This window comes from Phaenicophaeus curvirostris, chromosome 10, assembly GCF_032191515.1.
Source record: "Phaenicophaeus curvirostris isolate KB17595 chromosome 10, BPBGC_Pcur_1.0, whole genome shotgun sequence".
Lineage (NCBI taxonomy): Eukaryota > Metazoa > Chordata > Aves > Cuculiformes > Cuculidae > Phaenicophaeus > Phaenicophaeus curvirostris.
Window position 1 is genome coordinate 27,470,560 of NC_091401.1, and position 22,980 is coordinate 27,493,539.

Consider the following 22,980-nt stretch of genomic DNA (forward strand, 5'->3'; position numbering starts at 1 on the left):
GTTACTCATTTTGTGGGGCAATTGAGACCATTCCCCCTTCATGAAAGGAATCAGCTGATACCTGGGGCTAAAGAACCCAGCAGAGCTGGGAGCAGCTGGGGACCTGATTGCTTTGAAATTTTCAGAAAGCAAGAAGCTATCTCATGGTATGGATTTCATTTTTACACAGAAATGTATTTTCCAACTTTCCTTTTTTTTCTGAGCACATTGCATTTATCTTATTTGTTTGTTTGTCATCTGTGTGACAGCAGAGAATTTATTTCTTCATTATTTTTGTTTTTCTCTGAATTAATTAGCATTCTGAGATAGGGGATTATATCTTCCAGTTTTGTCCCACCACAAATAATTCTGTGATACAGGGTTGTGAAACTGTTTTTCAATCAAACTAAAGCTTTTGTGTGCTGCAAACGGGATAGGATAAATGGATAGTGAGTTTTGAGGAAGGCGCTAGTGTTCAATGGTGAGTGGGCCGTGCCACGCAGGAGATGAACTCACCTGTCTTATAAGAAAATGTGTATGTCTACATGATATTCTTCCCAAAATATCACAACAGATCCAAACAGGTCCTTGATTGCTTTAGCCATTTAGAATGTCAAAAGTTTTACTTCTTGTGTGTGCAAGTCCTTCTGTCTACGTTTTGAAGTTATCTTGAAAGAAATGCTGAAAAGATACGCAGAGGTGTTTAGAAGACAGCATAAAAGCCTTTGCATTGGGGCAGATTCCTGAGTTTTGCCAGCCGGTAGTGCCAGTAATTATTATTTACAGCCTTTGCTGCTCTGTCAATGGAAGCTGCTGCAGGTAAAGCAGGGTTATCCACAATGCTTTGTGCTGTAGCCCTGAGGCAGACTGAGGTGTGGCTTCTGTGCTTTGTGTGTCTCATTTCCTCCAAGATAGGAAGGGTTTGCGCGTGAGATTGCATTAATAAATTACGCTATTTAGATGTGTATTTTGGTGACAGTGTTTCAATTTGCTTAGCTTATGAAAAGAAAGACTGGAAATTTATTTTGGTACAATGCTGAGGCTCTAGAAAAGGGTTTAATTTTGCAGTAAACCACATCCAGAACCAGGATACAGAAAGATGGAGTAGACAACAGCACGTGGAACATGTGGAAAAATGTTTTAATGACAAATGTGAGTGTGCAATTTAAATAATGCACTGAAGGAAATGCTGGATGCTGCCTCTGGGCAGCAACACTTCTGCAACTGGAAGTGGCAAGGCCTTGAAGGAAGGTGAGCTATAGCCATGAGTTTACAGCAATGAGCTGGCAGTGGTGTTCTGGATGTTTCAGCGTGGCACCTGGCTGTGCCTGGCCAAGCTGGCTGCTGCTTGTGCCCTGGAGCAGTGCGAGGTTCTTCTCGCTGATGGCGCTTACAGAAGGTACCAGCTGCAGCTGAGGGATGGCTAAATGCTAGGGTAACTGGTAGCATTCTGTCCTGTGGTACAAGAGGAATGGAAAACTAATATGATGTCTGCTTTTGTCTGTGAAGTGCTTGAATATTCTTTTCCCAAGGTGCATGGTAGCTTGCATAAAAAGTAGTTCTTGGATCAAAGGAATGGCTGTCAGTCTTCCTTCCGGATGCCAGGTGTATCCGAGAGCGAAGCAGTGCTTTTAAAAATGCATAATTTCTTGATCTATTTCTGCTTTTATGATTCCAACCCACCTTCACAGCAGTGAATTCTGGCTATGCTAACAGCTGCCTGTGACAGCAAGAACTGATGAGAACTGTTTGAAGATACTGTTTTCAGTGTTGGCGTAATGATTTCTTGTTAATCCGAGAGCAGTTTCTGAGGGGAAATCAGTTCTGTCAGGGAAGACATATGCTCACTGGGTTAGATTTTTAATATGAACCTGCATCTCTCCAGCAGAATGCAGCACATTTTCTCAGTAATAGACTGATAAGTTGTCAGTTAAAAAATCTCTCTACAGAGTAGACCCAACAGCTCGTTGTGAATCGAGGTATTTCACCCTTGTAGACTCTATTATATTTGTATAATAGTACCCACTTAAGTCAGTCTCTTATGTGTTGTGAACACTGTTGAATGCAGTCAACACGTGGTAAGGATTTGGGGATAGAGGCTGGCAGCATCCCCTGCCTGGAGGAGGAGGAGGTGTGCCCTTCCTCCTGCCTCCTCCGGCTGCCCCAGGCTGGCTCTGCCTCACCACTCCCAAGGCCTGGCCCTGCTTTGGCTTGAGCACCTTGCAGAAATCTCATTGGTGTTTTTCTTACCCCGCTCCTTGGTTTGGGTTTGCCTTCTGCCATTTTGGTGAGCACAATCGGCACAGCGTGCATTCAGACTGACATCAGACCACTCAAAATACCCGATGAGAGGGACCTACTCCCTTCAACCCTGTTGTTGATTGAGCTCCAGCCTTCTCGTGGAGAGCCCTGAGCTGGGGTCGTGAGTTGAGGGAGCTGGCTCACAGCTACCTGCTGGGCAAAGGGACGCTGTTTCTGCATTCCTCTTGCTTCTGGTTGTTTGCCTGCTTTTTGCTGTAGGTTTTCTGATACCTTACTGGATTGGATCCGCTCTCGGAGGGGTCAGCCGGTCGTGGCGTAAATGCAGGGGAAGAAGTCGGGTCCTGGGAGCAGCGGGGGAATGGGGCCTCCCTGTCTGCAGCAGGCAGTGGGTGGGTTGGCTCAATGCTCTTGGGGAGTCTGACCGTTATTTGGCCTTACGAAAATTCTAGTGATTTTTTTTGATCCTCAGCAGTTTTTTTATGTGCACAGTAACTGGGTGTTACTGGTGGTTTTTCACTAGGCCTGGATTTTCTTTTAATTCACGCAGTCTTAGCCAAAAAGTGCCTGAAGGGCTTTTTCTTCCCTCCTTCCTGGTTAGGAGCTTACTGAAAGCAGTCGCCAACAAGGTGAGCAAGGTCTCTCTGGGGCCTTGCTGCAATGCAGTCGAACTGTGAGGCCTGCAAAAGCAATTGCTTGTTGTATCTGGTTGTTTAACAGAATTGGGAATGCAAGGGGTTTCATACATTGTTTAAGTAGCTTTTTGTGGGGAGGAAGGTGGACGTTTGCTCTCCTGACCCACAACATTGTGAATACTTGAACACATTTGATGTTTTATTTACAGGTTATACTTTTAAGTAGAGAAAAAATGTTACAACTTTTTATATGTTATGGTCATTCATGGTATGTGGGGAGCAGAAAGGCTGAGTTTGCCTTTGTCTCTGCTTGTACAACTGGTGTTCTTTGAGCTTCCTTATAGCTTTAAAAGCCTGCATTGGTGAGCCTTCGGTGCTGTAATTCCTTTGCCTGTGAGTAATTCTTTGCACGAGCCACTGCCATCATGGGTGTTACTGTACTATTTCTTGTACCAGAATAGTCTTGAAAATAGGCATGCAGGCTTTCTTTAAAGAAACACACCACCACAAAAAAACCCCTTCTGCTCTTCAGTGGTGGGGGTTTACGCTCTAGCGCATTTCTCCTGCTGTATAGGGAGTGTGTTTTAGCACCCTTCAAATAAGTTAACAACAGCAAGGGAGAGCACACTCCAGGCTAGGGAAGCTGTTCTGCAGAGTCAAATCTGCCAAGAGAGGCATTTGTCTATCACCCTTCCTGTGTTTACTCTTGGAACAAGTTTTTGGAAGAGGGCTGTCTTACAGAGAATCTCTTGTGTGACCTGCTTAGTTAAAAAATCTTGTATATGAAACACATCAGATTTAAATTGGACATGAATTGATTGTATGGTCAATGCAGTGAATAAAGGGAACCTTAAAGGGAACTGTGCCCAGCTGTGCGCTGCACTGACAGCTGGCAGTGGCACGCTGTGAAACGGGGGCTGCCATCGGTTGTTATCCCAAAAGCTCAAATGGCCCAGAGCGCCTGGGCGTGTGTCCGGTGTGCTTGAATCTCTAGATGCTTGGCTCTGTGCCGTGTTGTTGTTTGACGGTCCAGCTGGATTTATAATGGCATTGAAGAGTTCTAAATGGGGCCGTGACACCAGTGCTTTGAGGACCTGGAATTATGTTAGGCTGGGTATGCTCCAACTACTGAGACAAAATGCGTGCCCAAGAGGACCCAAATTTTGTATGATGTCCTTTGTGGTCACTTGTAACAGGCAGATAGCAGCAGGGAGGCTGCTAGGAAGGCAAGGTAGAGCCAAGCAGCCCAGCAGAGCACTGTATGCTCCTGCAGTTTAACTCCTTGAGAATCCAGTGATCCCATTCTGAGGCCACAGTCAAAATTGTATCATGAATTGGTCAGGCAGCCAGGTGCTGGTAGTGTGAAGCGGTTCTTATTCGACATGATGTAAGGGCTGTTCTTATTTACAGAAAACGGCATTTGCTGTTGTTTCCTTTTTCTCTCGTTCTGCAGTTGTGGGTGGTTGCTGTTCTTTCCGATCTCACACAGATGTTGTCATTGTCTATTGTGCTGATCGGGGTGGTTGTGCAGGGCTGAAAAGGGAACAGCCTGTCTGTGTTCTCCCTGCTGCGTGAAGTACAGCTCCAAGAGACAAAGGGCTGCTCCCGCTTTCTTTGGCAGGATGTGGCACAGGTTCTTCAGTAATGGAGCTTTGCTTCAGGGTTGGTGGGATCTTGAGGCCCCAGATGATGTTCCTGGCAATGCCACTGCAGTTCTGCCAGTAAGAAAACTGAAATAGCAGAAACAATGCATTTATTCCATTTTATATAATAAATTATACACCTTGAAGCAAAATGTCACCTGCAGTAACCAAGGGTGGGGATTTCCTTCTTGCTGGCGCTGCCAGTCTTTCCTGATTTTTTTAAGTTGTTTATGAGAAATTCCTACAGGAACTTACCTGAATTTGGAAAAACTGTTCAGTGTAAATAAATGCTAGTGAATTGCTATTAATTGATTTTTTTCTATTGGATATGCTAGTGGATACAATAAGGCTTATGTAGGACTTGTCTGCTTTATGCAGAAAGGTTCATGACTAAGTGAAAATAGGAGCCTGTTTTAAACGTAATGTAGAAATTGAGGGAGATCAAGTTGTGCAAACCTAGGCGCTGGGCACACTGTGAGGACAGTTGTTTGTCATCATTCTCTGCTTCTCTGTGTTGTACGTGTTATCCATGGCGTCTTTGCTTAGAAGTAACATAGTTATGATCCAGAGAATAAGCGTACAGAGGCTTTTCTTGGGTTTGAATTCTTTTCTTTGTGTATTCCTACAGGAGCAGATTTTTCTGATTCCGGATAAAAAGTATTTTTATTCTCTCAAAGTACTGTTTTGATTCCTTCTGGGATTTATTCTGTTTTAACACGTAATCCAAGGAATTGTAACTAGCAGCTTTGTGAGCCAGTGCTGCTCTGTTCCAAGGGCACAACCACCTTCCAGAGTGAACGTAAAATCTTAGAATCATTAGGTTGGAAAAGACCCTAGAGATCAACAACTCCAGCTTGCCCAGTAGTTGTTAAATACTGGTATTATCAGTGATGATATGCAAACATGAAAGAATCCAGCTGTGTTTTCAGGGCTCACCTGGATTTGGCAAGAGTAGGAATGCAACGGGGAGATCCAGGGAATATTGCAGATGTTGCTGTGATGCCTCAGGTGTGCCATCTGTGCCGTGGGGAAATCCTACTTGTTTTCACACCTGTCTGTTTCTAGAAAAAAATCCCGTATGAGAATATTATAGTTTTCATTTAACTTTGTTATAAATGCTGTTGCATTTTCATTAAATAATAAGTAGTTGTGCTCTTCCCAAAGGCAGGTTTCTGCTCCACTACACGGGACAAAGTTGAGGCATGAAATTCTGTTGTGCAAGGAATGACCTGTGGGCACTTTTACCGTGTAAGGTACCAGTGTTGATTTTGTGGTTTCAGTATTGCAGCCCCTTCTTTTTGCAGGTGATGAATGAGAGATTGCTATAATGAGGCAATTGAGGTACTACAAAATAAAAGCACAGAAAGGCCTTGTGGTCTGTTAGAGAGCGGAAGTGGCTGGTGGAAGACCTAGTTTCAACCTGATCTGGTTAAAAACTATCTCCCTTCTGCTCTTTACCAGGTGTGGGAGGTCAGTTGCAGGCATAGAATGGTGAAGGTGTGAGCTCTGGAGCTGGGTACCCAGAATACCTATGGGTGGAAACTTTTCTGGCTAGAGATCAGAGTGCTTCTCTTCCACCTTTCAGTTGGTGCCCTTGGGCCAGCCCTGCTTGTTTGTGTTAAAATCAAAATAGCTCAAAACCAACACCAAACTGGTCATTTTAATCCTCGATCAAAACATGATTGATTAAGGCCAGGGTTAACATTCTGGAATTCATGGTGAATGAGCCAGTATTTTAATCAAGGATCAAAGTGCATCATATTAGACAAGAAACTTGAATGCGTACTGATTAGAGCTGACTTGTTACAAACTTTACAGCCATTGTATGGAGGCAGAAATTCCTGGCTCTCAGGGTAACATCCCTTCTTTGTAAGGACAGTGCAATCCCTGCTCCGTCAGCTTCAGCTGCCTTTTGTGTCAGCAGAAGTAGCGCCGTCAGCATCTTTAGTGCAGGATTTCCTGTTCTTTTCTGTCTAGATTAGAGATCTAGAAGTATGCTCTGTGGGAATAACTTGTAAGAAGTGTTTATTATTGTTTGAATGGGGGTGTACATGTTTAGTAACAAAAGCTTTTGTACACTGATTTATACTGTTATTAGTTTTGTTGTTTGTGTATACCTTTGTGTGTGAGTGTGTAAAAGCAAATATATGTAAATATACGAAGGTGTGTATGTATATGGATTCAAAAGCCAAATATTTTTAGGGACGGAAGATCACTTCCGTAAGCGAAATTTTATCTTTTTGAAAATACACGTATTGGGTGTTTGATTTTCATGTTTTCAAATGCGTTATTTATGCTCCTGTTGCTGGTGACAAATTTTGTTTCCCGTAAAGTGACTGGCCATGATCCTGTATTTTAGTGTGAAGTCACAATAATATGGATAGTAAAAAGCTAGGACACACCAAGTATTTTGACCTGGGAACAAGGCACCGTCTGTAGCTTTGTCCACATCATGTGCATCACTCCTGCACTGAGGCTTTGTGGTTTGCGTTGCATTTGTTGTGGAATGAATGTGGGTCAGAGTTGGTACCTGGGCAACCATCGCAGAACCACTGGGACACGGTTACTTGTGAGTCTGAGACCTGGTAGAAGAAGGTGTTTTGCTTGACATTATTAGTTGAAATAATTTATCTTTGTTAGTCTTGTCCTACATGTGGTGTTTGTATGTTGTGTGGCTTTGGTTGTAAGTAATGCACTCTTTATTTTGTTCCTGTAGCGTAAGGTAAAGACCCTAGTGTGAGTTTTCAGATTCTGGATCTTGTGTTTTAAAAGAATTGGAAACGCAAACATTTTAGATTGTAATGGCAAGCTCTGGTTCAGCTGTCCAGGATGGTTATTCCACGTATCAATACCCTTGCTACTGTGTCTTGATCTTCACATGTGTTGTTACACTGACCTCCTATTTCTATTTCTGAAACAATTTCTTTTTCCTTCTTTTCCAGGTGAAGCAGGAGCTGTAGAAGGAAGACCCTGTGGCCTGCAATCATGCCATTCCCTTTTGGCAAGTCCCACAAGTCTCCTGCAGACATAGTGAAGAACCTGAAGGAAAGTATGGCAGTTCTAGAAAAGCAAGACATCTCTGACAAAAAGGCAGAAAAGGTACAGTCAGGACTTTCCAATTACTGAACAGTTACTGAAAGTTGGGGAAAAGGGAATTTAGAGCTGTTGAAAATGAATCAATTAATAATTGTTTTGGGGTCTCATATTCTGACAAAGGGTAAGTTATGTACCTTTTAAACATGTTTTGTGTTGGCCGGCTTTTTATTATTTATTTATTTAATGCCATTGGCAGCTGATATGATACTTAATTTGGTTTGGAACTATAAGGACGCTTCATTCTTTAATAAGCAGCTCTCAACCACGCGGTGCTTTGGTGCCCGTGTTCACCCTAGTGGCTTTACTGCTGTGCAGTCGTTCTCTCTGTGCTTATCCATGCATCTGTTCCCAGGGCTGAGTGTCTCTGTTACCAAAACTGAGGAACTTAGTGTCTCCACGGGTGTCAGCAGAGGATAAGTTTTGCCTCTCGTTGCCTTTTCTTCAACCCACAGGAAGATGTGGTGACAAGTTTCTGTGCTGGTGCAGTTTCATTTAGATAGGATGATTTTCTCCTCCAGGATCTGTAACTGTTAACATTTGTTAACTGTTAACTTCTCAGCTGGGAGTCTTGATACTGCAGGTTCAGCCTGTGCAGCTGCACCCTTTCGAGTGACTTCTGGGACAGGGTTGTGTTTGCTGTTTGGATTAAGTTTTTCCTGATGAACTCAACACAAGGGCATATATTTCAGTACTTACAAAAAAAAAAAAAAGAACAACCCAAAACCAAACCAGGAAAACCTGAGGAAACAAAACATCTCCCTCTGCAGTCTGCCAGCTTTTGAAGCAGGCTGTGATACCCAGCTTGGATCCTCTCCCAGCATTATTTAACTCTCTTGGCATCCTTACAGAGTCATGTGTCGGGGTCAATCACAATCTTTTTCAGTTCACCAGTATTTTTATGCAGTGTGGCCAACTTGTCTACATCCAATTTCACCTGGATTTGGCACTACTACTTTAAGTGCAGGAGAATCTGAGTCTTAACTGAATTGCCATCATTATCCTGACACTCTTTAAAATCAGCCTCTCCTGCCTGGGTGCCAGTGCCCAGTAAGCACTGAGGGTCTTGCAGGGTGCAATAGTGTTTGTTCCTGATGCTTTCTCAGAGAAAACTGTCACAGTTTGTTCTGCAGGCCTGTGTGGAGGCTGGGGCTATTTTCGTTTGCGGCTGCTTTTCTTCTTTGTCTAATAAAGACATCTGTCAGGAGAGGAGGGTTAGGTGTGTGCTGAAGATTCTGATGAGATGTGGCGCTGCCTCCTTCATCTCAGCGTCATTATTAATTCCTGGAAGTGTGGCTCGATCTTAAAATCTGTGCTATTTTGTGTCATCTTTTCTTTTTGCTTAGCCCTTTAATGGGGAACAGACCAGCTTTATTCCACTGTGCATAGCTGTGCCATGTATCACAGGCCTGGGCTCGATGCTGTAGCTGTGAATTATTATGTACCATTTGCTTCCTGCTGGCTGTTAATCCCATACCTCCATCTTCTTTAAAGAGCTCATTTATGTGAGGCTGTTGCTTTGACAAGGAATGATACACTGGGCCTATCAAGTTGTTTCTCCTGTGTCACACAGGAAAGCAAAACCTTCTGTGTGGAGGACGAAAGAAGGCAACCGATGTTCACGAGTTTAAATGTGAGGAGTGTTAAATACTGGCATTCACAGGGCTGAGCTGGGTATGGTAGTGCTGGTCTCTTCTCCTCACTCGCAAAGGACATCAGCTGGTGAATCTGGGCATACACAACACCGGTGTCCACGCAGAGATTCTTTAGGAAATAGTGGTTTCATTGGCAAGCCAAGGATTCATGGAGGTGACTGGTTGTGGCAGTTTATCTTGGATTTTTATTGTTTACTGGTTTGATAGAGAAAGTTCTTCAATATCTTATGGGCCCATCACCTCTTTGAGGGTGCAGCTCTGGTTAAACACCCTGCATTGGTGACCTCTTCCCATCCAGTGTACAGAAATTACTTCGGAGCTAAAGCACAGCAAGGGTCTGAGCAGCAGTCATTGTTAAAAAAATAAAAAGAAAAAGAAAAGTAAAAATTCTGCATGCCCATATCTCAGGATTTAGGCATCTTTTTATCTTTTACTGCGCCTTTTGTTATTATGGTACTTTCTGCAATGCAACTTCCCAGCCTCCTTTGGAGAAGAATTGTGTGCTGATGAAAGCAGGGAGTTCTGTGGCTGTTAGATGCACTCACATAAAGCACAAAAATATTACCCTTTAGGAAAAGGGGAGAAGAATGCAAGAGTCTTTTGTTATAACTCCATTTTATTAGTGATTAGACTTACATAAAATAAGGTGTCTCTCTCTTTCTGTCAGTGTTTTCTGCGTCATGGTTGCTGTGTCACCAGGGCTGTGCTATTGTCGTCTGTCATGTAACAACCATGAAAGTTCAAGGCAAAGCAGTGTGTTACATGTTCAATATTGGTACTTTGAGGGGTAAAGAGCCTTTTGGGTGCAGGGAATACTTATTGTTCTAGACTACTTTGTTTCTTAAAGGGAAGTGCACACAGTTGCACCTTTTCTCTACCTGTGAACACCCGGAATTTGAAATGTGTGTGTAGATTACACTAAAGAAAAAAAAAAAGCACAAGTCAAAATGACCTGAAGGCTTCAAAATCTAATCGTTGTTTTAACTGTTTCTTCCATGAAATTTAATGAATTGTAAGTACCCTTTGTTTTGTACCTGCTGCCTGGCTGGGGTTCCAGATACAGAGCAGTCCTGGTCTCCTGCAGCACTGCAGTGTGGACTTGATTCCGATGTGTAGTTCACTTAGTTCCTGCTGTCCAGTAGCAGCACAATGCTGATATGAGATTATTTAGCTTGCTACTGTGAGGAGGGTGCTCTTTGCCAGTTTCCTATCACACTTGGAAACACAGATTTGAAAGAAAATGAGAAATAATTTTCCCATGAAATTAACAATGTTATTGATTATGTTTGAACAAAATACCTCAGTTCTTTTAAATGCTTAGACTCAAATGAAGAACTTGTAAAGCTTTATGAGAGGAAGGAAAAGCAGAGTAGAGGAAGGGATTTTTAAAGGTCGGTTGGTTTGTGTTCTGTACATTCTTTGTAATCAAAATGGAAGAAATTCTTCAAAGTAAAAGATGTAAAACAGCAGTCGTGGTCACAACACTGCTTATTGAATTGTGAAATGTTCTGCCTCGTAACACTGGAAAGCTTGTGTTAAAAATTAAAAAACTGAAATTCAAGACATGAATTCTAGCTGCCTGTTAACCTCCCTTTCTTTGAGCTCTGTGAATACTGGAGAAAGATTAACCAGGTAATTCTTCGGTCGTTTTGGAGCATTCTTTGAGTTCATGAGACCTGCTTAGCACTGAGGTTGGAGGTGGCTGTGAAGGCCAGATGGTGCCTGTGCTGATGGGCTGCCTCGTGTACTGCAGCCCTGGGTGCTTGGCTGCAGCCTTTGACTTAGGGCAGAGGTGGTAGCTCACTACCTGTTTGAGTTTTGGAAGGGAAACTTGAAATGCTAACTGCTTTACAACTGCAGATGCTTTTGTCACGCATGACAGTACTTTTCCATTACTTGTGTCTTTTCAGAAAGGGGGGTTAAAGGGAACGGGAAGTAAAACTCCTTTCCTATAAATGGGACCTACCCTAGATCTAGCCCATTAATTAGCCTCTTATTTGCATCTCTTCCTCCTCTCTGGCTGACATCAGCATGTGTTTTTATATTCCCAGTTCAGTTGTTTTGTGACACACGTTTACTGTCATGAAGGTAAATATTTATTCACGTAATAAACTTGTTCTTCCCTACCTTTTGACCTTGGGTTAACCTGCTCAGAACAGCTCTGGTTTTGGCTGTCAGGGAATTGTTTCAGCCATGTTGACCTGTGTGGGTTGGCAATTGCAGGCGCAGTTGGCCTCTTTGTTCAGGTACTGGTTCTGTGCAGTGTTCAGCACACTGTGTGGGTGGGATCACACAGTATGCTGGTCTGATCCAGTGAGCCGAACCTATTATGCCATAGGTGTAGAGCAGATTCCATCTGGTCAGTTCACACTGTCATTTACACAGCAGTAAAGTGTTAAATGTTCTGCACATGTGTACTGTGAATTTGTGGTTGAAAGAGGCTGAAGGGTGGGTGATCTGCCTGGCCTGCTGCATAGCATTGCTCCTCAGAGGATGAAGTAGGGGTTTCTTCAGGAAGGAATGAGGGGGAAGGCACAATTCTCTTATAATCTGGCTTACTCTTTAGTGATGCCTTAATGCTAGAAGCCTGCTGCAAAGCAATGTAATAATTTTTGACCTTTGAAATAAACTAGTGGCATTGATGATGACCTCTCCATCCCCATCCCTGGAGGTGTTCAAGGCCAGGTTGGATGGGGCTTTGAGCAACCCGATCCAGTGGGAGGTGTCCTTGCCCATGGCAGGGCATGGAACTGGATGGGCTTTGAGGTCCCTTCCAACCCAAACCATTCCATGATTCTAGGTAGCTAATCACGTCTTTACAGAATTGTATGTTTCTGTAAGCAACTTGAAATCTGGTCAGTTCAAACAGAATTATCACAGTGGCATTTGTTACTGGCTCTACACTAGGAGGAAATGTTCTCTAAGCTCAGGCTCAAACCTGTAGCTGCTTTATCTTTTGCTGGCTGTTTGCATTACTAGTGCCGTTTCTGCCACTGCATTGTCCACATGGGCAGGACACCCAGGCACAGCCCCGGAGCTGCTGAGCTCCTCCAGAGTGCTTCCGGGTGCTCTCTGGCTCGTTCAGCTGTTTCTCTAAGGAGAGGCCATCGTTGCTTCATACAACTCAGCTATTCCAGCTGTACAGGTCTGGCTGAAGTATTTTGGATTTGTGCTGCTTAGCATTGAAGGAAACAGTGTGTTTTGGAAATACCAGTGCGGTACCTCAGGGACAGGAGTAAACTGTGGTGTTCCCAGCTGTACTGCGTCTTTCTTGGGATGGTGGTGAGGGAGAGGGTTCAAATGTGATGTTAGTTTTGGGAGGGTTTTTCTGTTTTCTGGGATTTTGGTGTAAGCAGTTCTCCACCAGCGTTCTTCTGCATTGCAGACGTGCCCTCAGTTATCACCACCATTTCTCTGAAAACAGGTAGCTGCTCAAACCTCAGCCTTTCTTCCTCTTTTGTCTTGCTTCCTAAATTAGTGTGCAGGAGTGAGCTGCAACAGGATTGTTATTGCTACTTCCTTTCTTCTTGGTAGCCATGCATCAGAGGCATCTCTTGTATCTCCACATTTGACAGGTGTTCCTGTTCTTTTTGTAGTAAAGAGAACTCTTCTGAATGTTAAAGAAATAGCACAGTTGTGTGGCATAATGCTACTACATCTGGTGAGCTGCTTTCTCCTTTTGCGTCTTCAGGAGCTGTCATGGATCTAAGCAGTCTTATCGAGCACCTGCTTCTTGCTGTCCTACTAACAGTGCCCACAAAAATCCTTTGGAATGTCGATTAAGGAGGAGACAACTGGGACTGGGAACTACAGTTAGCAAGAAGAGGGAGACAGCGGGGACTGAAAAGTTGTGGAGGAGCTAAAAATTATGTGGAGCCTCCTTAAAGGTCATGGAATCCTTACATGCATACCTAGCAAAGCTGGAATGGCTTTGACTTGAATAATGTGTGGGTTGTGCTGCTCGTAAGCCTCTCTGGATGTAACGCATGAAGGAGAAACCTCTTTATGTACCCTTTATCTGGAAAGTGATCTTATTTTCACTTCATTAATTTTCCATATGCTACCAATCATAAATACTTTATGTTAAAGTCTGTGCATACCTTGCTGGCAGGTTTATCTAATTACTAAGAATTAATGTGCTTACAAACCATTTATACTTTTTAAGCATGTGAACAACCAATACAATGTAATTAAACCAGCTATTTATGTCAATCATTTTCAGTGTTTTGCCCCCAAGATATGTACATGTATATATTGATGGGAGTAGTCATTCTTTTTGCTCTGAGGTAACTGTGTTTTAAGAGTCAGAAGTTGGTATTTAGAAGTGTTTTTGTTGATTTTTTTAGCTTTAGTCATGAACTAGCTCAACTTCCACTGCTAAATGTGTCTCTAGCCCATCACAGCAGCTTAGGGATTCCTTTCCCTAGGTTCCTCAAGTGAGAGGGCAGACCTGTGCCTCTGTTGTAAGAGGAACTTGAAATGGGAAGCAACTTGGACTTGGAATTGTCTCCTGTGTCACTGTGTTTTTCCAGCGCGATCCCTCCTGGGTCTATTTTCCCATGTGTTCCTTTATGCTGAGATAACCTGAACATTAACAGAGGTTCTCTTTGACATTTTGTGAGTTGGAAAAGGAAATTTTCATTCTAGTAGCTGGAATGGGAGCACAGTATTTGACCACACCTGCTGAGGGGCTACACTTGATCTCTGAGCAGTTCACTAGCAACAGGCATTGTCTCTGTGTCATGTTTCCCAGTCTGCTCCTGTGTACCTCTCTTAAAGAATGGAGATTGTCGTGGTTTCTGTGTCCCATTCCTGTTCTTCAGGGGATTTTTGAATAGGAAGTTTAAGGCAGTAACAAGGAAGAGGCTGTTAATTTCAGTAACTTCTCAAATAAATTGTCTCTTCCCTCTGCCTTTTTTTTTTTTTTTTTATTGATAACGTGGGCCAGTCTCACTTGCAGAAGGACGATCTACTGTTTATAATGGGTTGTCATTCCAGATTGTATTTTTCCCCCTACCGGAAGCTTGCAGATTATCAGAGTAACGAAGTGTGGAGGTACAAAGACAATTATGCTCTAACTGTATTGTTTTCCCATTTTCTTTAGGCCACTGAGGAGGTCTCAAAAAACCTTGTTGCCATGAAAGAAATCTTGTATGGCACAAACGAAAAAGAACCGCAGACAGAAGCTGTGGCACAGCTTGCTCAAGAGCTGTACAACAGTGGTCTTCTTAGCACCCTAGTAGCCGACTTGCAGCTAATCGATTTTGAGGTAAGAAACAAACTTTGATATTTCTTATATTGTATACGTTACAATGGACACATTGGAATTCCTGCCACTTTAGTGGTCTAAGATGACATTTGATCTGAAAATTTCGATTCTGGCTGGGACAAAACTGTTAGGAAGAGAACTCACTGTTCTAAACTACCTAAAAAATTAATCAGGTACAGATTATGAAATATGTGAATTTAGACACATAAATTACACAAAATTGAAGCAGGTAAACCTGTAATGCTGATGATACAGTTCTGTTAAAATTATGGAATAATTCTTTATTGTTGTGTGCACAGAAGGGTTAATCTCTTAGCATTAACACCATAGGGAACGCAAGCTGTCCTACTGCAAGTAATGATTGTATTCACATCTCGTTAAATTAAATTACCTGAAGAGAATTATTATAACATTTATGAAGAATTTTAAATATATAGGGTGAAGCTGTTAGTTTTAGTAACAGTCGAGCATGTTCTGTCTCTCTGCAGAAACAAGTGATGCAGTCTTTTGTCTGCTTTCCTCATTTTTTTCTGTTCATTAGAAAACAACAAATGCAAATTTGTTAATTACTTCTAGTTAGCAATCTTGTTTGCATTCAGATATATCTGCAAACCTTTGTCTGGCAATTGTCACCACGTCACCTGGAATAATTTAGGTTCTCAGTGCCACAGTGAAAAATCACCCTGTTCAGTTACAAGAAACTGCAGTACAGCTGGGTTTTCCACTTTTCTTTGAGGTCTTGCAAGAAGCATGTATTTGTCTCAGGAAGGAGCCAAACCTCATGTATTTCACTCTGCAGCCTTGGCCATAATGCTGCTTAAAACCAATATTGTTCATAAACAAATTCACGATGCAAACGCAACCTTTTAATGTCCTATTGTGGTATGACATTCCAAAAACCATGTCTTTCTTCCTTGGCCTTTCTTTACTCCCTCCACCCCACTCGTAACTCCCTCTGAGCTGTGTTTAGTTGTAACACAGAGGTACTTTTTCCTTACTCATGCAGCTGTTTATACCAAACATAAAATGTTCAAATTGTTAAATAAGCAAGGAAACTGGGAAAGCTGAGAGGGGATGCTGAAATGTGATGGCCTTTAATTGCAGAAGAGAGGAAATCATGAAACGTCATCTGGATTCTGCAGCCTCTAGATTCTTATCAGCTTGGTGTTTACTCAGCCCCGTTATTAGTGAAGGAAACCTTCATTATCTCCTGGTAATGAAAAACGATAACAATTTGTGCAGGCTTGCTCTCATTAAGGAAAGCTATTCATTTGATTCTAAGGGGACTGGAAAAGATTGGGAGTAGTTTCCTGCCTGTGGACTTTCTGCGGCCTTGTTACACGATGATGTAGCATTTCCCCCTTGAGAGAGAACAAGGCATTTGTGCCGCTCTCTAGGCTGCCCTAAAGCTGTCTGTATCTGCTTTGTCGGGATGGGCTCTGGCAGACTCTCCAGCCATTGTTGTTACCTAGAGTTAATGTCAACACATCTGGGCTCCAAACCTACACTGGATTCCCTGCTGTTGCAGAGCCAGTTAGATGCTGGCTTTGATATCCTGTATCCCTATGTTGGGGCTTGACTGTGTTGGGAAGGATTTTTCTATTGCTGATGGGGAAAGGAACTTGATTTCCTGTTAGTTCTTAAACTTCAAGAGCAGGTCTCGCATTTCTTCATTCTGGAGCCCCACCACAGCTTGAGGTCATTCAGTGATGAAGTCAAGGTCTTTTTTTATGTCAAGAACTTCACTGTTCCTGTGGAAGGGTTCCTTGTAGAACAGAGGCTGCTCACTCTGACTCTGAAACGCATTTGAATCTGAATAGCAGGGTTGAAAAAAAAAAAGAAAAGGAACAAAGTAAAAACCAGCAAAGTAACAAGTTTGGTGTTTTGATGTTTCAATAAGGAAACTGACTGCCCAGACCTTGCTGTGTGTAAAGTCCTATTCACAGTCATATCCTTCTCTGGAAGCTTGCTTTCAAGAAAAACAGACAACACAGCTCCTACTTACTTGTCTCGCACCCTTCCCCGTTAGCTCCCTGCTGACTGCACTACTGCGTCTGTAGGAGAGATGGGACCCCTTGCAGAACTGTGTTCTTTGTTCTTGTTTTCTTTTGAATGAAGAAAAAAAGCAACCAACAAAACCCCCCTTTTGCAGAAGGGATCCTGGATCCCTCTGCTGGGCAGACAATACCAGCACAGTCTCCCTCTTGCTGCTTGCAGTCCTGACGATTGGCACAGGGTTCGGTGGCTGTTTGCCTTTGTCAGGCCATGAGATCACTCGGTAACACATCCTTTAACAATAGCTGGCTTTGGTATTCCTGTGTACCGCTAGCAGCTCAGCCCTGCGCATCAGAAGGAAATGCTGTTCCTGCTGGTGAATCCAGAGCAAACTGTGGGATGCGATGCAGAACTGGTACAGTAAGTGAATGAGAGTTGATGACTGGATTATGTGGAGCACGAGTAAAGCAATTTCTGGAAACACTGCTCTACTCATCTCAGAACAAAGAGTTCTGGTGTGGCTTTGGGCTGGCCTTCAGTGCAATTGTAATTGAGAAAACAAGTATTTACAAACAAACTCTTATATCCTGAAAACAACACTAACAGCACTGCCCATGAGAATTCCAAACGTACCATTTGTAAAACTGCAGTCGTCCTCCATTCCTATAAATATTCCCTTTCTTTCTAATTCAATCTTTTTGATGGTTAGAAAACTGAAATAATTTTGAACAATTACTGTTGGTTTAAAATTCTTGCTAATTAGATGTGCCCTGTGTTTGACTCAGAAGCTTGCTGATGTTACTCGGGGCATTTCTCTTACAGCTAGAGAGTGTCAAGAGGATTTATCTATGTATGGTTTTGTGTGTACATTCTGGGAGCCTTCAAGTGGAGTAGCTTCCCAGGCCTTTTTTTTTTTCTTTTTTTTTTTTTCAGGTGCAGGCATAGTGCAAGTTTGCCTGTGCCCTTTTGGGAGCAGATCTGACAATGCATAGGCCTGAGGTTGTCTATATGGCAATCCAAAATGGAAAGTTAATTGCAAAACTCTGGCTTTTGAATGGCACATGTGAATGACAGTGCTTATATTTATAATTTTATAAATTTTTATATTTATAATCAGCTTTTTGTTCCATGTCCATACCAATTTGTCATCTTTAGCTATGGTTTCACAGAAGAAATGGACAGGAGATGTGTATATTCAACACAGAGAATGTTCCCGTCTCCATTTATACTTCCTGGGGCTATCAGGGTACATTCTTTTGTGTAGAATCTGTGCTGAATTCCAGCATATTGGTCTTATTTACACTGCTTTTGCCCACTGAAAAATGTGAAACTTGCATTTTAGGTCAGTGGATGCTTTTTCTTTGTAGGTTTTCTTTATTATTTAACTCCCATGAGTTTGAAGCTAGATGTTAACACTACAGCCAAAGATGCTCTGCACACTCTTAACGGGGGCATTGCATGTTACTAAGCAAAGAAAGAGGATAATGGAGTGTTGAAGACACTTTCAGGCAGGAGCACAGTTGAAAACTGAGTTATGAGCAAAACCAAGAGTAAAACAAACCCAGGAGGTTGATACAACATAGAAGTTTCTGATAAAACATCAACGGGCTTTAGTACGTGGTGTAAATTAGCCATTATCTGGCTGCAGCACGATGCAATGGTTTGGGTGCTCTGGCATATTTGAACTGGGTATAAAGGAACAGAATGTTTAATCTATTTAAGATCAGGGTACAGAGTCTGACAGGACTGTAGAACTCACCCAGAGTGGATGCATGAGGTGATGATAATGTTTAATTGTTACTTGCCTACTGGACTTGAATACTCTGTATTTACCTGCTGATGTCTCTGACAGGGCAAAAAAGATGTTGCGCAAATTTTCAACAACATTCTCCGGAGGCAGATTGGTACCAGAACTCCCACAGTTGAATACATCTGCACTCAACAGAATATATTGTTCATGCTATTGAAAGGGTATGTACACAGTGAAGCACAAACCTGCTTTTATGTGAAGTAAGGCATTTTTAAATTCATGGAGAAGCAGTGAGATATGAAATGTGTTTTCTTCCTTTGCAGTAGGTCGTTTTCTGGGGTGCTTTTTGTTGGTGTTTTTTTTTGTCTTGGTCTGTAATTCCCCTAAATAAAGGATAATGTAAGTAAACACCAAAAATATAATTTTGCATGAAACATAACTCCTTTTTGCTCTTCCCCATTCACAGCAGTACCTATAGATACTGCCTGACCTGCCACATCCATGGCAAATGAGGCTGGTTTACTGTAACATCTCTGCATTTGCCTCATCGTGGCCATTTATGTGGGAAATGGATCATACAAGATTTTTTCTCCGAGGAGGAAGCAGGAGTTTTATGTCTTTTTGTTTCATGCTGACTCCAAAGGCTTTGCACCAGAAACAGTCTGGAACATTTGCTTCAGTTTGTACAAGAGAAAGACATACGGTTCGCTGTCAGAAATGCTTTGTTGCTGGATAATTTGTGAATTGCATTCATTTTTTAAGCAAACAGCTTTTGCAATGGAAATCCCTTTACTGCTTGTCCAGGTGTCTGCAATCCCACTAATATGAAAAAAGAAAACTGATTTTGAGTAATAAGAAAATATTTTTAGTTAGTCTTATTTCTCAATTTGTGAAAGCCATTTGCATTGGCTCTGTGATTTGGCATTTTACTGGTGGTGATTTCAGTGAATTTTTTAGAGGTGTATAGAGAGGAGTTAAATGCAGAAATAAACCTTTAATTTTTTGAATTTGTGTTTACTCGATAGCACTGAAAACTGCAGTTTGCGATGTGATGCTGCAGTGCTGACTTGTGAATTTGTTTATAAAGAATTTTTCTTGTTTTTTTTTAAATAGGTACGAGTCTCCAGAAATTGCTCTGAATTGTGGAATAATGCTTAGGGAATGCATCAGACATGAACCCCTTGCGAAAATAATCTTGTGGTCAGAACAATTCTATGATTTCTTCAGATACGTGGAAATGTCGACATTTGACATTGCTTCGGATGCATTTGCCACCTTCAAGGTAATTTGCACACAAAATTTGAGTTATTTCCATAGTTCTGTGACATAAACCCAGGTGTTGTTTGTTCCATTCTTGGGCAAAACAAACCCAGGGAGAGGGGAAAAAATAGATGTGATGGAAACTGGTAAGCTGATCATTGTTTTCCCTTATTTCTCAGAACACAAAACATTCCTTTAAGTACATGTACTATGCTCCTGGAAACTTTTGTTATAGAAAGCAAGATTTAATCTGTCATGCCTTGGCTGAATACCTGTGCGCTTCCATGCCAGGGGCTTTTAAAACTGTTTCCAACTAGTCCAGTGAGCAAGCTCCCTCACATTCCATTAAAGCTGGTATATTTGATGCTTTGTCTGGGGCAATTTTTTTGTCCTAAACCAACCAGTTACGGGACTACAAGCATAGCATTAATCAGTATTAAATAGTGGGTCTTAACTTTGGTTGTGTACAGTTCCATGCAAAGCACAGCCTTGGTCTGTCGATAGCATTCTTCAGTGGGGATTCCACAGGCCGTTTGCTTGTAAGAATTAATGTAACACATAGCAAACCTTTCCTAAGGGATGCCAAGATCTTTAGGACGTGAATGCAGTTAAGCAGACACTGCTAAATTTCTTTGTGTTGTGTTTAAATATTTCAGTGTAAATACTGGTTTTATGCTCTTTTACAGGATTTGCTTACAAGACACAAGTTGCTAAGTGCAGAATTTTTGGAACAACATTACGATAGGGTAAGCAGATATGTTTCAATATTCAGATTTTTCTTGTCCCGTGTATCTTATTTGAAGAAATCAATATTTTCATTCCTGTTCATCTTTGGTTTTAGATATTTATGTACAATATTAAGCCAGTTGAACTTAGGGTAATTTCTGCCAAGCAGTAAAATTAAGAATTTATTGTTGAATGTAGAAAGGTATGAAAACAAGAGAAGGCAGCAGACATCTAGTTGTGTGAAAATGGGATCTGATTCTTCCACTAGAGGGAACCCTTTCCTTGGCTTCTGCTTTGGTCTGAATTAGCCCTTAACAACCAGAGAACACGAAACTCGCTCTCCTCCACCTGCTGGGAACTCCTGCAAGTAAAGAACAGGGCTCAGTACTGGAAACTATTATACCTTAAGAAATAATAACTACTTCCACCACGTTGCAGTCGAAACATTAAAGGTTCCTAGAAGAGTAAACACGTTGGTTTTTTAAAGCATATAGTGTATAAACAGTAGTGATTTACAGGAGTCTACTGCGAGTTCAGATTCCGTTCGCGTTTGCATTTTGGATTCGCATCTCCTCCTGTTGGTTTTAATTATTTGGAGGAAGAGCACTTGTGACACTTGGAAATAACCTAACTGTTCACTTTAAACTGTGTTTAGTTCTTCAGTGAATACGAGAAGTTACTGCATTCAGAAAACTATGTGACAAAGAGACAGTCACTTAAGGTAAGGCAGTTTTAGTTTCTTCTTAAATGCAAAGTCAAAGAGTTCCTTTAACTTCCAGATGGGTTGGCTTTAATTGATATGGCTTCAGTAACTGCCTTGGATGGTGTTTGTTTTAATTTGTCAAATGTTTTAATTCCTGAGTTCAGTTGGTTTTCTTTAGTGCAGTCCTTGCATTATTTAGTGCCTAGCAAACAACAAGCCATGTCTCTCCCCAGGCAGAAATGGCTGTATGCAAGTATGTTTGATTTGTTGTTTTTTTTTTTTCCTTCAACAAATCTGTACATGTTTAAATAATGAAGTATAGATCTACATGGTGTGACCAGACCAGTGCTGGCCTTACATTCTAGTAGGGCAGGTACAGTGAACGTAAATATAGTACAAAACTTGTAAAAAGGATGGTACTTGTGGGGAATGTTGTTTTACTCCTTTCTGGACAAAGAAAGGTAGGAAAAGAAGTGTAAATATTTCTCATTTGAACTACTAATGCTTTTTTTTAAAAAAAAAAAACCACAAAAAAACCCAAAAACCCAAAACAACCAAAAAAACCAACCAAACACAACCCAAAATCCAAACACATTCGCACTGGTGATTTATAGCTTATGTATAAATGAAAGAAATAATGAAGTCATGGGAAAGAAAGACTTAAAGAGACTTTACTTTCAATTCCAGTTCATAACAAGGGGGAACAAAAGGCAATTTTTTGCTTGTTGGGAGAAAGGAGAAACTATGCTATTGAAATGAGAGGAAAATGTAGAAATCATCAGAAATTCAGGACACTTGAGTTCTGTTATTACTGTATTTATGGACTGGCATTGACTACTCAGTGTGTCTGAACGGACTTATGAAAAAGCTATCTCTCATGTGCAATGTCAGTTGTTTTCTCATTTAGGCTTGTTTTCCACTTCTAGCTTCTTGGTGAGTTGTTATTGGACAGGCACAACTTCACAATTATGACGAAGTACATCAGTAAACCTGAAAATCTCAAACTGATGATGAACCTTCTACGAGACAAGAGTCGCAACATTCAGTTTGAGGCCTTTCATGTGTTTAAGGTATGTTTAAATAAACCCCACAATAAAACACACAACAAAAGAACCCCACCAGAAGCTGTTTAATTGAGTGGACTCGATGATCTAGTGGATCTTTTCTAACCTAGTGATTCTATGAGTGAACTACTTACCTGAGTCTACATGGAGCTTATGTGACTGTCTGCTAAATGGTTAAAGAGAGCACCAGTGTTTATGATCCACCTTTACAAATAGCTGTCTTTGTATCATTTGAAGATTGTTTGGGAACCACTTAGGGACTTCATAGAATCATAGAGTAGTTTGGGTTGGAAGGGACCTTAAAGATTATCTAGTTCCAACCCCGCTGCAGTGGGCAGGGATATGTCCCTCTAGATCAGGCTGTCCAAGGCCCCATCCAGCCTGGCCTTGAACACCTCCAGGTGATTGACAGTGAATCTCTCTTAGAGAAGTTTGGAATTAAGATTAAGTACAGTAAGATAAAGAGTTAACGCATGACTTCATGTGAAATCATGAAGCATCTTGGAGTTCAAATGTGGTTTCATCAGACTGCATGATCTATGAAGGACAGTAGCGTGTTAGTCAAGTCAGCTCAGTTTCAAAGCCTGAATTGTAGTTTGTGCTTTGTAATAGATACCTCTGACTTTGCAGACAAGCAAACGACTGAAAGCTCAGTGGTATAATTTGAGGCATAGAAGTTTTTGGGGAGCTTAAAGATACCCATATGGTGCTGTAAAGAATATGAAACCATACATTCACTATAGAATTTACCCGTGAGGTGTCTTCAGTGGTTTCTGCAGACGTTGTTGTGGCTGATCATCTCCCACAAATGGAATTTACTTTGGTGCTGGTGTTCAGCATCTATTCTCATTTTAAAAAATGAAGTGATTTTATTTTAAAGCTTGCATTTCCTCCATTATTTTCTCTGTAGAGATACTGGAATATGGAATAATTAAAACATTGTTTTAAG

The 22,980-nt window shown here is 41.6% G+C and overlaps 1 protein-coding gene across 1 annotated transcript in view; it reads left to right on the forward strand.

The window, feature by feature from the left end:
- The window catches only part of CAB39 (calcium binding protein 39), a 33,516-nt gene that overhangs the window by 7,924 nt on the left and 2,612 nt on the right, over positions 1-22,980 (forward strand). The window contains exons 2-8 of the mRNA XM_069864839.1: positions 7,459-7,615; positions 14,369-14,533; positions 18,381-18,499; positions 19,392-19,560; positions 20,225-20,284; positions 20,920-20,985; positions 21,894-22,037. Coding sequence (XP_069720940.1) covers positions 7,502-7,615; positions 14,369-14,533; positions 18,381-18,499; positions 19,392-19,560; positions 20,225-20,284; positions 20,920-20,985; positions 21,894-22,037 — 837 coding nt within the window. The 5' untranslated portion in view covers positions 7,459-7,501. The remainder of the gene's footprint in view (positions 1-7,458; positions 7,616-14,368; positions 14,534-18,380; positions 18,500-19,391; positions 19,561-20,224; positions 20,285-20,919; positions 20,986-21,893; positions 22,038-22,980) is intronic.